Consider the following 15,917-nt stretch of genomic DNA (forward strand, 5'->3'; position numbering starts at 1 on the left):
AAATTGAGGGGTAGATTGCAGAGAGTAAGACCATCAAGGTGGAATCTGAACACATAGCTAGAGACAGGTAAGGAGAGAAGAGAAGCATGGTTAACAAGGGAGTTTGGTACAGGGCACTATATAACTCAACATGTATATTTTTCCAGCTACCTAAACGTATGTTCAAATACTAACTGGAATCAAGTTTAAAAGTTTAAATAAGGCTATGCGTGCATGCTAAGTGGCTTCAGTTATGTCTGACTCTTTGCAACCCCATGAACTGTAGCCTGCCAGGCTCCTTTGTCCATGGGATTCTCCAGGCAAGAATACTGGAGTGGGTTGCCATGCCCTCCTCCAGGGGATCTTCCCAACCCAGGGACTGAACCTGTGTCTCTTAATGTCTCCTGCACTGGCAGGTGGGTTCCTTACCACTAGGGCCACTTTACCAATTCGGAAGCCCTGTAATAAGGCTATGCAGTCCACAGTCTTTATTTCATGGTTGAAGAAATCAGAGCTGGTGAAGTAAATTGCCAAGACATACTGGCTAATGTCCTACTGTGATATTTCTTTACCACTGTGTTATAATCCAAGTTAAATTTTAAGTCAATCTAAAGTGAGATATAAAACATAGCACACACGTGTCTTATGTTTCACTTCTTTTTTTGCTATATTTTGCATCTAAGCTGCTCATACATAAACAACAGTCCATTCTTTAATATGGTCTAAGACTTTTGCTTATTTGTAGTAGTTCTTGTATTAGTTACTTTGGTTGTAAATTTTTTAAAATCCATATGTTGGAAATTATTCAAGGAACTATCATCATTGGGTTCATGGAAAAATGGACTTTGGGGGTATGACATAAATACATGCCCGTGGTTGTGTATGTATTGGTTATGTCATTTTAAAATGATTACCAAGTACCCTTCTGCTCACATCAGTGTGCACATATTATACAATCAGGTGGTCTCTCTGTGGGGGAGGTGAAGGAATTCTCCCAATTAATTACTGGATTATCTTCCTTCCTCTGAATGAAATATTTCTATATAAAGGCTGTTTAAGGTCAAGCAGATCTCATTTCATCTGATATAGGCCTGGGGAACTAACCAGTATGGGTGGTTGAGAGAGACAGTTTTAAAAGGAGAATAGGACCCTCACAGACACAGAAGGACTAGAACTTCCAGAAATTTCAACTTATTACAAGATATCTTTTCTCCTGTGGATGAAAAGGCAGTGTTTACACAAAGTATCACATACAGATGTATTTACATTCAAGCTGTATGCTTCACTGCAATTTGATGACTTTCCATTTTCTTCTATGAACAAGCACCTGCATAAAACTAGAATTGAAACAGGCTCTATAAAGTAATTCATAGCAGCAAATGCACTATATAAAAATGAATCAATGCAAGATATGTAATGCTTTAGACTGAAGTTGTTTCATAAAACATACATGTGCAAAGACATTTCTTTTAGTGGAAGTAACTTGCTGCAGATGAATTTGAAAGGACCTTTTAACATATATGAAACAGACCAATCAGAAAATAAACAGCCACCAAGAAAACTGAGTCTATGGTTATTCTATTTTTGAAGCAAATACAGAGATACATGAATAAACAGAATTTTTTTCATCTTTGTGAATTTATAGGAAGTCTTGCAAAAGTATAGAAAATGAATCTCATTCAGTCCATCTTTTAAAAACTTAATTGAAATGAATAAAATAACTAAATCTAAATGCTCTGAAAAAATCTTGGATATGTGGCTCAGTAATAGTTAATATAATCATGAGATCCTAAGAATTTTGCTCTCATCTTTAGGACTAGTTAATGATGACAGACTAGAGGTAAACACTTTGATGCCAATTCCAACTCTTTAAAGAGGGGGAAAAAAGTAATGTATACGAAACTGTGAAATAGCACAAATAAAACCCCATTTTGTATGCATATTATTAAAGTGAAATTAGTATTCTAAATTATCAACTTGTATAATATTTTCAAAGCAATATTCACTTTATTATCTCAATCTTTCCAGATCCATATAACTAAGCTAGATATAGATGTAACTCAACTATCCACTTAAATTTATATCTATATATTTGTGCAAAGTTAAAACACTTAAACTTGATTAAAAATATCTGACTCAATGAAAGCAAAATCATTATTATTTGTGAAAACCAAACACTGGCCATGATGAATATCTTAATTATTTTGATATATGAAATACACAATGTAATATCTTTATGATGGATTAATTTGGAATTTCCCTACATTTCCTATTTAGTTAACTGATGTACAATAACAGTGATTTTTTCATATTTAAAAAAATGAACTAAAAAACTTCTGTTAATTGTTAAAATCCTGATTTACAAGTCATTACTGCCATCTTCAGGTTTTACAGTTTCACTGCATTTTGGCATAAAGAAGCAACTGCTTTACTAAAAGAAAACTTGAGACACGTTTTAGACATAGATGCCTGGAAAATCTCTATGTGAGGGAAACAATTTGCTAAATCACGTATTATCTTCATTTCAAAGAGAAAAAAATAATTTGAGAATATACTGCATTATATAAAATTATAATGCACTGTCAGTTCAGCAGAAAATAAGTATCAGGAATACTGATTTAAGTCATTGCTATTAACAAGCATATAGCTAAATATGACTGCAACAACTGTGTCCAAAATAGCTAGCTCAAAATAAATGAACACTGTTAGGGACGTTATACAAGATGAAAACATGCCATGATTCTGTTCAACAGAATAAAACTGAGTGTCATGTTTCCCCTCACATACACAATCTATCCCTCCCCTTACTGAGAGAACGCAAAATCATTTAGGCAACTCTCAGTTTTCTCAGTTAACTAGTGAGCACAGAATTCTTATTACTGTTTAACAATAGAACTAACATAAAACTAATGACAAAAATATAGGTGAGCAAAACATTAATTGGAAGTAATACTTATCAGCATACTCTAAATATGGTCACTCCAGAGCACTTTATCTTATTTTTTGGTCATAATGTACGACATGTATGATCTTAGTTCCCTGACCAAGAATCAAAGCCCTGCCCCTTGCAGTGGGAGCTTGGAGTCTTAACCACCGGACCACCAGGTAAGTCCCCAAGATATAGTAACAATTTTAAAAGTAAGCATGTACTCTTTTAGATGCTTTACTATGCTTTAAGTGCTTCAGCATTTTTCAGATCAGGATATAAATATTAGAGTGACTAAGTTACTAAACTAAAGGTCACACACTGGTAATTTTCCATATATGAGTCTTCTATGTAAAAGATTTAGAGGGGAGTATGTGAAGTCACTCAATTTGTGTCTGACTCTTTGCAACCCCATGGACTGTAGCCTATGGGGTTACTCCTATGTATGGGGTTACTTCTATGTTAAACCTATGTAGGTTCCTCCATCCATGGGATTTTCCAGGCAAGAGCACTGGAGTGGGTTGCCATTTCCTTCTCCAGGGGATCTTCCCGACCCAGGGATCAAAGCCAGGTCTCCTGCATTGCAGGCAGATGCCTTACCAACTGAGCCACCAGGGAAGTCCATGGAACACAGTTAATTCTATGTGTTTACTATACACTGAATCATATATACACTGCTTATTTTACCTTTAACACTATATGCATGCTAAATTACCCAATCATGTCCAGCTTTTTGTGACTTTATGGACTGTAGTCTGCCAGGCTTCTCTGTCCATGGGATTTTCTAGGTAAGAATACTGGAGTAGTAGCCATGCCTTCCTCCAGGGGATCTTTCTGACTCAGGGATAGACCCACATCTCCGGCATCTCCTGCACTGGCAGGCAGGTTCTTTACCATTAGCTCCACCCAGTAAGCCCATCTTTAACACTATAAGTATTTTCCTATACTGTTAAGTATTCATTTAAAATTGCTTTATTCAATTTAGCAATGCTTCACCATCATCGGTGTTCTGTAATTCACTGTTTGACATGGGAGTTCTAATTTTCACTTATGTAAATAATAGTACAATGAACATCATAAAAATTATTTTTTAAATGGAGAACATGACCAGATTTGAACCTTTGAGGGCTAGACCAAGGATAAGCATATGCTTTATTCTGTTTGCACATGGAGTGATCCAAAAGACAACAGGAAACTCGAAGAAACAAATTCGCAAAGAGAGAAACGTAAGAAACAGACAAAACAGACTGAAGAAAAGACCAAAATCAGAAATTTCAGTTCAGAGTTATACAAGAAAATGTCCCTGAAAATGACATTTGGCCAACATCCCTGTAGCAGCCACTCTTTGCTCCCAGAAAACTACCCACTCCTCACAAAAAACAAAGATGTAAAACATAAAATCACTTAAGTAGATAATCTATCAACAGGGACCCTCAAATTACCTTTGAAAATATTCAACAAGATACAACTTAAACACATCTAGGAAAAATCACAGCGTTGAAGAATAAACAGATTATTTGGGAAAACACTGATTTTTAGAAAAGGCACAGGTGACCATATCGATTTCAGGTAAAAGAGTGTATAATTCAGTTGACTTGAAATGTCTGTTGGAAAATATAAATTCCCCAAACTGATACCAGAAGTAGTAACCTGTAAATATACCAATAATGATAGATTGCTGCTGCTGCTAAGTCGCTTCAGTCGTGTCCGACTCTGTGCGACCCCATAGATGGCAGCCCACCAGGCTCCCCCGTCCCTGGGATTCTCCAGGCAAGAACACTGGAGTGGTTTGCCATTTCCTTCTCCAATGCATGGAAGTGAAAAGTGAAAGTGAAGTCGCTCAGTCTTGTCGGACTCTTAGAGACCCCATGGACTGCAGCCTACCAGGCTCCTCTGTCCACGGGATTCTCCAGGCAAGATTACTGCCATTGCCTTCTCCGAATGATAGATTAAAGAGAAATAAAAAAGCTCCAGAACCAGATGCTCTATTTAATACATACATAAAGGTGCAAATGCACCCAATTCATGTCTTACATAATTCTATAATTTCCTTTTCATTAAATCATAGCACTCCAAAAACAATATTAGAATATTCATATGAAAAAATAAGGCATTTTTTGAATTTGCGTATTTTTTAAATAATATATTTTTATCAACCACCCATAAGTGCCTTGTATTTTAAACTCAGAGTTGGACAATTTTTCAGTTGTTAAAACTTGGGTAAATCACTACATCCTTAGTCCACGGTTTCCTAATTCATACAGTTACTGTGTGAATTAAATACAATTAAATACGAAAACATTTTAATTTTTTTAGCCTCGAGGGGGTGGGGGTGGAGATGGGGGTGAGGATTGAATCTGGGCCCTCGGCAATTAAAGAGCGGGGTCCTAACCGCTAGACTGTTAGGTAATTCCCTAAATGCCTGACCATTTAAAGCAGCAAACAGTGCCAGGAACATAGAAAGGCTCCTTGGGGGGGTGGGGAGATCTTACAAACCAGCAAATTAATAATAACACTTACTTAATTTAAGTGACAAGATGAATAATGCTGTCAGTAACTGGTTTGCTGCTGCTGCTAAGTCGCTTCAGTCGTGTGCGACCCCATAGACGGCAGCCCACCAGGCTCCCCTGTCCCTGGGATTCTCCAGGCAAGAACACTGGAGTGGGTTGCCATTTCCTTCTCCAATGCATGAAAGTGAAAAGTGAAAGTGAAGTCGCTCAGTCGTGTCCGACTCTTAGCGACCCCATGGACTGCAGCCTACCAGGATCCTCGGTCCATGGGATTTTCCAGGCAAGAGTACTGGAGCGGGGTGCCATTGCCGGTTTAGACCTGCAGAATAGGGAAATTAACCTGGGCTGGAGAAACCGGGTGGGGCTTGGAAAGAAACAAAACTGAAAGAGGTAGGCAAAAACGGATGAGAACTCAAGAGGGCTTTAGGGTATGAGTAAAGGGATAGTTAACTAACAGAGTCACATTGAAGACCTCACTTGGAATGACTGGAGAGGAAGATCTATGTCCGGGGACGTGGGAAATTGAAGTTGAATAGGTAGATGGGGCAGGCTACTAAAGGTATCAATAAACAAGCCAAGGAGTTTAACTTTTATTTATGGGCTAATGGGAGTCCTAAGCATTTCTGAGCGGTGTGGCATCTGGGAAATTAACCTAGCCGCAGGGCGTCTAGACCAGATGGGGGAAAGGGGTTTTAGGGAGTTGGATCCGTCGGGAAACAGATGGGACGTGAGGCGGTGTGGGCTCTGGCCGCAGGGCCGGGAGCAGAGGACATGACAAGCGCCACGGTCCCTGTGCATCTTTGCCAGTCGCTGTGGCATCGCGTATGGCTCTGCAGTGACTGTGGGTTTCTCCTTTTATGTGGTCCCCGGTGGTTTCTGGTTCAGAAAGGGGAAAGTGCTGAGCACTGCTCCGCGCTCAACTGCCGAGGAATTCTGAGCAACCTGGTTTGGGACACAATTTCACTTCAGAATAGATGGATAAACTCTGTCCTCAAAGGGGACAACTCTGAATTCGCATTCAACCTGAGGCTGTGCGGTTAGACTCACCGGGTTCATGCCAGCTCTGCCACCTGCTGCCTGCAGCGTCGGGCCACTGCCTCGGTGTAGGAGATGAACTCTAGGTGTCCCATACCAGCCAAGTGTTCCAAAGGGGCGAGGAGAGACGCTCCTAATAAGTGCCAGGCGCGTCACAGGCTCTCGCTTCCTTTCCTCGCTTTTTTTCCCCCCTACTGTTACTTTTTAAAATTGAGGTCTCCTTTTTTGTTAATAACCTTGAAACAGACAACCTTTTGGCAAAAACAAAGCTAAGGCTAAACCCGAAGAAAGGAATTAAAACGAAGAAAGTTCTTCAGTCTTGTTCGCTAGCAAGGTATGACAGCTGAGCCGCGCAGGTGAGAAGATGCGCTGGGAAACGCGCGTGGAGACGTGCTTGGAGCGCCGAGCAGTCAGCTCACTACAGAATGGACACGTGGGGGCGCACGTGGGAGGGTCTGCGAGGGGCGGTGCTAAGGACCTGCGCACGTGGGGCTGCAGGCGTGGTAGCGCACGTGGGAGGTTGCGCGTGGTGCTTTGGATAAGCGCACCTGGGGCTGAACGCGTGGGAGGTGCACGTGGCAGGGTGCGCAGGATAAGCGCACGTGGGGCTGCGCGCGTGAGCGGCGCACGAGCGGCGCCAGGCAGCCTGGGTTTTGTTTCGCGGTCGCCTTGACGACCGGGCAGCCTGCAACGGCGCTGCGGCGAGTCGTTGAGAATGTGAGCCGAGCCAGGCATCTTGCGGACCTCGCCTGACTAGGCCGGGCCGGCGCCGGAGAGAGTACCAGCCCCATCCGAACGGGGACTATGAGAAAATGGTCGGGCAAACGAGGAGTAAGCTCAGAGGTGCGGCTTCAGAGCCATCGCACTTTCTCCGCTCCACTCAGTCTAGGCGGCGGCGCCGGGCCACAGGATCTGGGGAGCGGGAGTTGGAGAAGGAGCCGAAGGAGGAGGTGAAAAGGCCGGAGCTGCCTTTGCGCACACGCAGGGGGAACCTGACAAGGGGCGCCCGGAAGTATTCGCCGCAGAGGATCCGAAACTTGAAAACGCAGAATTGCGTGCCAGTGGAGATGGTTAGAAGGACCGATCTTCTGAACGACCGCTTTCCGTTTCTCAGCTCTTTGCTGGAGCAGCTCTCGGACAAAGCGCAACTATTGCAAAGACGTCAGGTCTCGGGCAAGGGGGCCTTCGGCATAGGTGAGCGGAACCGACCGAGGAAAGCCCCTTGCAGGAGCCCCGACAGCTCCGGCACCAGCACTCCCGGGCGACTAGGCTCACAATGGAGAGACCCGTGTACCCTCTTGATCCTAGGGTTGGACGTGGTTTCCATGAATCTTGAATATCAGTTTAACAAGCAAGTCTGGCAGCAATAATGGCGAGTTCCAGTATCTAGAAAATTGCTGACAAAAATTCCGAGCCCTCTTAGTTCTTATTTTAAAACATTTTCAAAGGTTTGCAGGCACAGTGATAACTTTATGTGTCACCAACAAAATGTCATCTTAAGGCAGCCATTTATCCCTAGTGAAAATGATAGGGTAGCTTTGGGGGAGGGGGAGGTCAGACTTTATATTTTTCTGCACCTTGAATGAAGCAAAATAATATGTTGGTTTTAATGAGTTGAGAATCTTTCACAGGGGAAATAGGATCAAATTAGGCAATATATTTCCCCATGTTGGTATCTATTTACTTTCATCTTGCTGAGGAGCTTGATGCCTAAATTGCCTTCTTATTTAAGCCCTTGAAAGATTTTTCTTTATTTGCATTCCTAATTTTTGAAGATGTAAATTTTGCTTTTTCATTAAGAGCAATTTTGAGCCTAGTCCTTGCTCAGACTGGCTGCTGTTATATATTGAAACACAGATAGATATCTCCTAATGTAAGTTGTGGTTTCTTTTCCATCGTAAGTTGATTGCTGATGTTAAAGTAGAATGGATCTCCACATTTGGAGCATGTAGACAATACTTGAGAAATAATGGGGGTTCATATTTAGATTTTGTCAGATGTCTAGTTACGGGAAATGTGGGATTTTAATTGGGACCAAAAAAGGGTAATATTTGGATGTGTGGAACAAACAACAAGTATTAGAAGCCTATAGAACAGCATAATCAGAGCCATGGAAGTAAGAAAATATGAAATAAAAGTAAGGGTCCAAAAGAGAACGTAGAGTGTTCAAAAAATTGGTTGGGACCAGCCGTGGGGAGTCTAATTCAAGTCTACATTTAAGGCATTTGAACTTCATTCAGTAGGATGGCACTGATGGGTTCTTTTCTTTAGGAAAATAATTTTTTTTTGAATGAGGTGAAATGCACATAACATAAAATTAACCATTTTTAAAGTGAACAATTTTGTGACATTTAGTATGTTCTTGATACTGACATTGAATGACTTAAATAGAGTGATAGGATCAGAAGTGTGCTTCAGAGAGATTGATTTGACAGCAGTGTGTAAAATGGACTGGATACGGACTGAGGTAGAAAAAAACAGTTGAATGCTAAAATCCAGACAATAATGGTCTTTTTAATGTTATTATTATTATTTTTTGGCGTTAATGTCTTTGTTGCTGCATGTGGACTTTTTCTAGTTGGGGTACACTGGCTTCTCTTGTTGGGGAGCACAGGCTTTAGGCACCAAGGCTTCGGTAGTTGCTACATGTGGGCTCAGTAGCTGCAGCTTCCGGGCTCTAGAGCACAGGCTCATAGTTACGGTGCTCAGGCTTAGTTGCTCTGCGGTGGCATGTGGGATCCTCTGGGACCAGGGATCAAACCGGTATCCCTGCATTGCAGAGTGGACTCTTAACCACTGGACCAGGGAAGCCCCAGGCAGCAGTGGTCTTAATGAGGGTAGCGACAGTAGGAATGGAGAAGAGAAGTCAGAGGTGAAAGTTGATGGAAACATGTTGAGAGGACCTGGGTAGGTGATAAGGTAGTAGAGGAAAGGAATGTGATGAGGTAGAAGAGGAAAGGAATGTGATGAGAGGAAGAGAGAACATTTGGTCAGGCATGAGGATTGTAGATTTGGGAATTATTCATGTAGAAGTGAGTTGAAACATTGACATTGAGTGAGATTTCCAAGATAGAAAAGAGAGCAAAGTAAAGATACTTGGGAAAACCCCTACATACTTAGTTTTAAGAGAGAAGAGAAAAATAAAAAACAGAGAAGCATATAAAAACAAAATGGTCAGAAAATGGATGAATTGGTAGGTTGGTATGATGGGTCTTGATAGAGAAAGAAATCTAAGAATCTGGTGAAATTCTACAGAGAGGTTGAAAAGCAGGAGAATTGAAAGAGACTGTTGATGTTGATAACTGAAGGGTCATTGGTCATTTAAGAGTTATAGGAACTTTAAAGAAGTTGGCTGATTATCTTGTCAGACATGGCAGGGGATGGAGAAGAGAATATTTTGTAGTTGGAAGGTCTACTATATCAAGAGAAGTATTTTAAGGCCTGGGAATATGAAAGGCTGAAGGAGAACGATCGAGGAGAGAGGGTGAGATTGAGGTTCGAAGAGAGTGAATACTTGATGGTGCAGTCTTGGAATAATTGGGAAGGATGGAGATAAAGGCATGAATTTGAGAAGCTATCAGTAGAAAAGAGAAGAGATACTTCCTGTTGTGAGATGGTAGAGAACAGAGAAGCAAAGCTCACTATATAGAGAAATGTTGAAATGGATATAAGATGTTGAGAGTGCTTGCATCAAATGGTCTTTGTGTCAGTAAGGTACAAGGTTGGGTCACTTTCAGAGGTGAAGTTGACAGAGGCAGGATACAGGAGATAGGCTTTTAATCACAACTTTAGAAGGAGCTGTGATAAGCCCTTCTTTGCATTTACAGTATTGACATCATTACACCTTACAATTTTGTTGGGTAGGGAATGTGGGTTAAGGGGAGTGGGTGAGAGACACTAATATTTTGAAGATTTTGGAAAGCTAGATGGACTTAGTAGGATATTTTATTTTTTCTTAAGTATTATTTTTAAGAGTAATTGCCTTGAGAATAAGAAAGAGGATACAAATATAGTTGAGTAGGACATTGTCCATCTTAGAGTTAATGAAACCTTATCAGAGTTGAGAGGGAAGGTATAGGTTTAATGTTTAAGTGGTTCATAGTATTACCATGTATTAGATGGAAAGTTAACATATGTAGTGAGTATATACTTTTTCTATAAAGACCCAAGTAGTAAAAATTTTAAACTTCAGGCCACATACAGTCTTTGTTATTTATTCTTCTTTCCTATTTTTTACAACCCTTAAAAAAATTAACAACCATTTTAGCTTGCAGACAAAATAGACCAGACAGATCATAGACCATAGTTTGCTGATTGTGACATAAAACTAGACATCTGAGAAATGTTGAGGAGTGGTAGGACTGAGCTCAGGATGGTGAGAATATGAAAAAGAGCTGGAGAAGCATGATTGGAAGATTCCAACATTACAGTGTTTGTTTTAAAAGTTATTAAGTAGTCATTTTAAAGGCAACTGTTAATGACTTTTTCCTTTTTTTTTTCTTTTTCCAGCTGCCTTTGTGGCAATTTTGCACTGGTAAGATTAGTTTCATTTTGATATAAATAAAAACATTTGGATTATAAAAATTACCATCACTGTTTGTATATATAAAAAATTAACTGCTTGCTATGTATATAGAATATCTATATGTGTACCAGTTAACATATGTATATGTGTGTGTGTATAAAACTTTTAAAAACCTCATGTGTGAAACATTTATAAATGAATGCATTATGGGAATAGTAATTTATGAATTAAAATATTTTTGCTTTACCAAAAGGTTCACCACTGTATTTCCTAAATATCTAGCTTTTGTAGTGTGGTTTTCATGTTTATTTCATGTAAAAAACTTCCTCATTTTCTAGCAATTGAGAGTTGTTAGTGACATAAGGGAGAAGGAAATGGGAACCCACTCCAGTATTCTTACCTAGAGAATCCCGTGGACAGAGGAGCTTGGTGGGCTGGTGTCCATGGGGTCGAACAGAGTTGGGCATGATTGAAGCAACTTAGCATGTATGCATGCATTGGAGAAGGAAATGGCAACCCACTCCAGTGTACTTGCCTGGAGAATCCCAGGGACAGAGGAGTCTGGTGGGCTGCCATCTATGGGGTCGCACAGAGTTGGACATGACTGAAGCGACTTAGCAGCAGCAGCAGCAGCAGCGGTGGTGGCAGTGACATAAACTTAGGGTTTGTGTAAAGTTTTAGTAGCACCTGTCAATTGGAAATCAGGTAGAAATGAAGATAAACACCCTGTAATGGTAATACAGAATTAAATGAGCCTTTCAGTGTGCATACACATACACATTATTTTACATAAATGATATATTTGTAAAAAGTATATGTAAAATAATTTTCCTCTGACATATCTTCATTTCTACCTGAGCTCAAGGATTTCTGCTCTTGGGAAGAATGGGATCTACCCCACGTCCTGTTGGGACAGTGCTTTTCTGACCATTATTCTGCAGGGAGATCTCGATGTTGTTAATAGAACTAAGACTGTAATGTTAAGAAACATTTCCTACAGCTTGTGATACCCTGGTATATGTCCTAAGTATAAATGAAGGTGAGTGGAAGACACGGTTGCCATATGGAATTTTGTTTTATTTTCTACTTCATTGGAAAGCATCTCCTGTATAATTAAGGACAGTATAATTGCTCACTACAATTTTACTTGTCACTTATGCTCCTGTTTCAGTACCTACAGCTGGGTTTATTTATTTATTTATTTTAGTTGTACTGATGAAATATCTTGAAGTACAGTCCTGTTTTCTTTGGCACTTTATGTAGTGTTCTACTTACTAAAAAATTTATTTAACCTAAAATAATTTTATTTAAAATTATATTCTAAATCTTTTCAACAGTTAAGAGATATTTCCCAAACCTGGTACATTAGAAACACTTGTAAAACATAACAGATAAACAAAAGCATGCCTCAGTTCTGATTTAGATGCCTGGAATGGGAAGAATGATGGAGAAATCTACAAGAGTTTTAGATCAACAATTGTTGTTGTTCAGTCTCCCAGTCATGCCCGACTCTTTGCGACCCCATGGACTGCAACTTGCCAGGCCTCCCTGCTCCAGTGGATCATGTTTTGTTAGAACTCTCCACTATGATCCATCCATCTTGGGTGACCCTACACGGCATGGCTTATACCTTCATTGAGTTACGCCAGCCCCTTCACCATGACAAGGCAGTGATCCAGGAAGGGGAAATACACAATTATCTGTGTTATAGTGCTGGATTATAAATCCCTAAAAATTTACAAATTGACAAACTATAAAGTTATCTCAATATTTATTGTAAAAATTTATTCTTTGTTCTTCTTATGGTTTTTATACTTTGTTTATAATAGTTTAGCCCTGTTTTTGAAACATGTTATTTTTCTTCTAGGGTACATTTGATAACACTTTTTGAAAATGATCGTCATTTTTCTCACCTCTCAGCCTTAGAACGGGAGATGACTTTTCGCACTGAAATGGTTAGGTTCTTTCTTCTAATGAATTCATTTGTAATTTAAGAATAGTAAGGTGCAAATATATTAGGATCTGAAATGAATTTTGGTGAATTGTACTGTTTCTCACACTATTTTAGGTTTATTTTATTTTTGCTGTTTTTAAAAAGAATTTTATTAGGACATAGTTGACTTACAATGTTGTGTTTCAGATGTATAGCAAACTGATTCAGTTATAAATATACATATATTCATTCTTTTTCGGATTCTTTACTTCTGTAGATTATTACAGAATATTGAATAGAGTTCTCTGTACTATATAATAAGTCCTTGTTGGTTATCTATTTTATATATAGTAATGTGTGTATGTTAATCCCAAGCTCCTAATTTATCTCTCCCTGTCCTTCACCCACATTTCCCCTTTGGTAACCATAGGTTTGTTTTTGAAATCTGGCCTATAGGTTTATTATTTAAATAAAAAGTGTTTTAGTCCTCACTTTGTAAGCAAGAGTACAGTCAAAATGGATTAAAGACCTAAATGTAAGACCTGAAACCATAAATCTCCCAGAAGAGAACATAGGCAGAACACGGTTTGACATAAATTGCAGCAGTATTTATTTTTGGATCTGTCTCCTAAGGCAAAATAAATAAAAGCAGAAATAAATAAATAGAGCCTAGTAAAACCTAAAAGCTTTGGGGGAGCTGAAGAAACCATTCTCAAAACTAAAAGACAATCTACTGGATGGGAGAAAATACTTGTAAATGCTGTGACTGATAACTGGTTAATATCCAAAATACATAAACAGTTCATACAACTCAATATAAAAAATTTTTGAAAAATTGACAGAAGACGTGAGTAAACTTTTTCTGAAGAAAACATACAGGTGGCTAACAGGCACATGAAAAGATGCTCAACATCACAAATTGTTAGGGAAGTGCAAGTCAAAACCACAATGAGATACCACCTCACCACAGTCAGAATGGCTACCATTGCAATGTCTACAAATGACAAATGTCGATGAAATTTGGAAGAAAGGACACTCTCCTACCCTGTTGATGGGAATGTAAATTGGTGCAGCCACTGTGGAAAACAGTGTACAAGCTTCTGAAAAAACTAAAAATATGATCCAGCTATTCCTTTCTAATTTTACCACTTATTTTGATATATGGAATCTAAAAAATAAAATATATACCACAGAAAAGTGTTTCAGGATTCTTTTGTCACATTCTCTTCCTTTCCTACAGGCAGACTTCTTTATAAGATAGTAAAGATCAATTGCTAGAATATCAAAGCAAAATGATAGGACTCTGAAAGAGGAACTCCCCAGGTCGGTAGGTGCCCAATATGCTACTGGAGATCAGTGGAGAAATAACTCCAGAAAGAATGAAGGGATGGAGCCAAACCAAAAACAATACTCAGTTGTGGATGTGACTGGTGATAGAAGCAAGGTCCGAACTGTAAAGAGCAATATTGCATAGGAACCTGAAATGTTAGGTCCATGAATCAAGGCAAATTGGTAGTGGTCAAACAGGAGATGGCAAGAGTGAACATCGACATTGTAGGAATCAGCGGACTAAAATGGACTGGATGGGTGAATTTAACTCAGATGACCATTATATCTACGACTGTGGGCGGGAATCCCTTAGAAGAAATGGAGTAGCCATCATGGTCAACAGAATAGTCTGAAATGCAGCACTTGGATGCAATCTTAAAAACGACAGAATTATCTCTGTTCGTTTCCAAGGCAAACCACTCAATATCACAGTAATCCAAGCCTGTGCCCCAACCAGTAACACTGAAGAAACTGAAGTTGAATGGCTCTATGCAGACCTACAAGACATTTTAGAACTAACACCCAAAAAAGATGTCCTTTTCATTATAGGGGACTGGAATGCAAAAGTAGGAAGTCAAGAAACACCTGGGGTAACAGGCAAATTTGGCCTTGGAATACAGAATAAAGCAGGGCAAAGGCTAATAGAGTTTTGCCAAGAGAACGCACTGGTCATAGCAAACACCCTCTTCCAACAACACAAGAGAAGACTCTACACATGGACATCACCAGATGGTCAACACAAATCAGATTGATTATATTCTTTGCAGCCAAAGATGGATAAGCTCTATACAGTCAGCAAAAACAAGACCAGGAGCTGACTGTGGCTCAGATCATGAACTCCTTATTGCCAATTTCAGACTGAAATTGAAGACAGTCAGGAAAACCACTAGACCATTCAAGTATGACCTAAATCAAATCCCTTATGATTATACAGTGGAAGTGAGAAATAGATTTAAGGGCCTAGATCTGATAGATAAGAGTGCCTGATAAACTATGGATGAAGGTTTGTGACATTGTACAGGAGACAGGGATTAAGACCATCCCCATGGAAAAGAAATGTAAAAAAGCAAATGGCTGTCTGAGGAGGTCTTACAAATAGCTGTGGAAAGAGAAGCGAAAAGCAAAGGAGAAAAGGAAAGATAAAGCATCTGAATGCAGAGTTCCAAAGAATAGCAAGGAGAGATAAGAAAGCCTTCCTCAGCGATCAATGCATAGAAATAGAGGAAAACAACAGAATGGGAAAGACTAGAGATCTCTTCAAGAAAATCAGAGATACCAAGGGAACATTTCATGCAAAGATGGGCTCAATAAAGGCCAGAAATGGTATGGACCTAACAGAAGCAGAAGATATTAAGAAGAGGTGGCAAGAATACACAGAAGAACTGTACAAAAAAGATCTTCATGACCCAGATAATCACGATGGTGTGATACTCACCTAGAGCCAGACATCCTGGACTTTGAAGTCAAGTGGGCCTTAGAAAGCATCACTACGAACAAAGCTAGTGGAGATGATGGAATTCCAGTTGAGCTATTTCAAATCCTGAAAGATGATGCTGTGAAAGTGCTGGCACTCAATATGCCAGCAAATTTGGAAAACTCAGCAGTGGCCACAGGACTGGAAAAGGTCAGTTTTCATTCCAGTCCCTAAGAAAGGCAATGGCCAAAGAATGCTCAAACTAC

At 39.6% G+C, this 15,917-nt stretch overlaps 1 protein-coding gene across 1 annotated transcript in view; it reads left to right on the forward strand.

The window, feature by feature from the left end:
• Positions 1 to 7,117: 7,117 nt before the first annotated feature.
• The window catches only part of DPY19L2 (dpy-19 like 2), a 90,045-nt gene continuing 81,245 nt past the window's right edge, over positions 7,118 to 15,917 (forward strand). The window contains 3 exon segments of the mRNA NM_001206782.1: positions 7,118 to 7,644; positions 10,960 to 10,984; positions 12,843 to 12,930. Coding sequence (NP_001193711.1) covers positions 7,263 to 7,644; positions 10,960 to 10,984; positions 12,843 to 12,930 — 495 coding nt within the window. The 5' untranslated portion in view covers positions 7,118 to 7,262.

Source organism: Bos taurus, chromosome 4 (genome assembly GCF_002263795.3).
Source record: "Bos taurus isolate L1 Dominette 01449 registration number 42190680 breed Hereford chromosome 4, ARS-UCD2.0, whole genome shotgun sequence".
Classification (NCBI taxonomy): Eukaryota; Metazoa; Chordata; class Mammalia; order Artiodactyla; family Bovidae; genus Bos; species Bos taurus.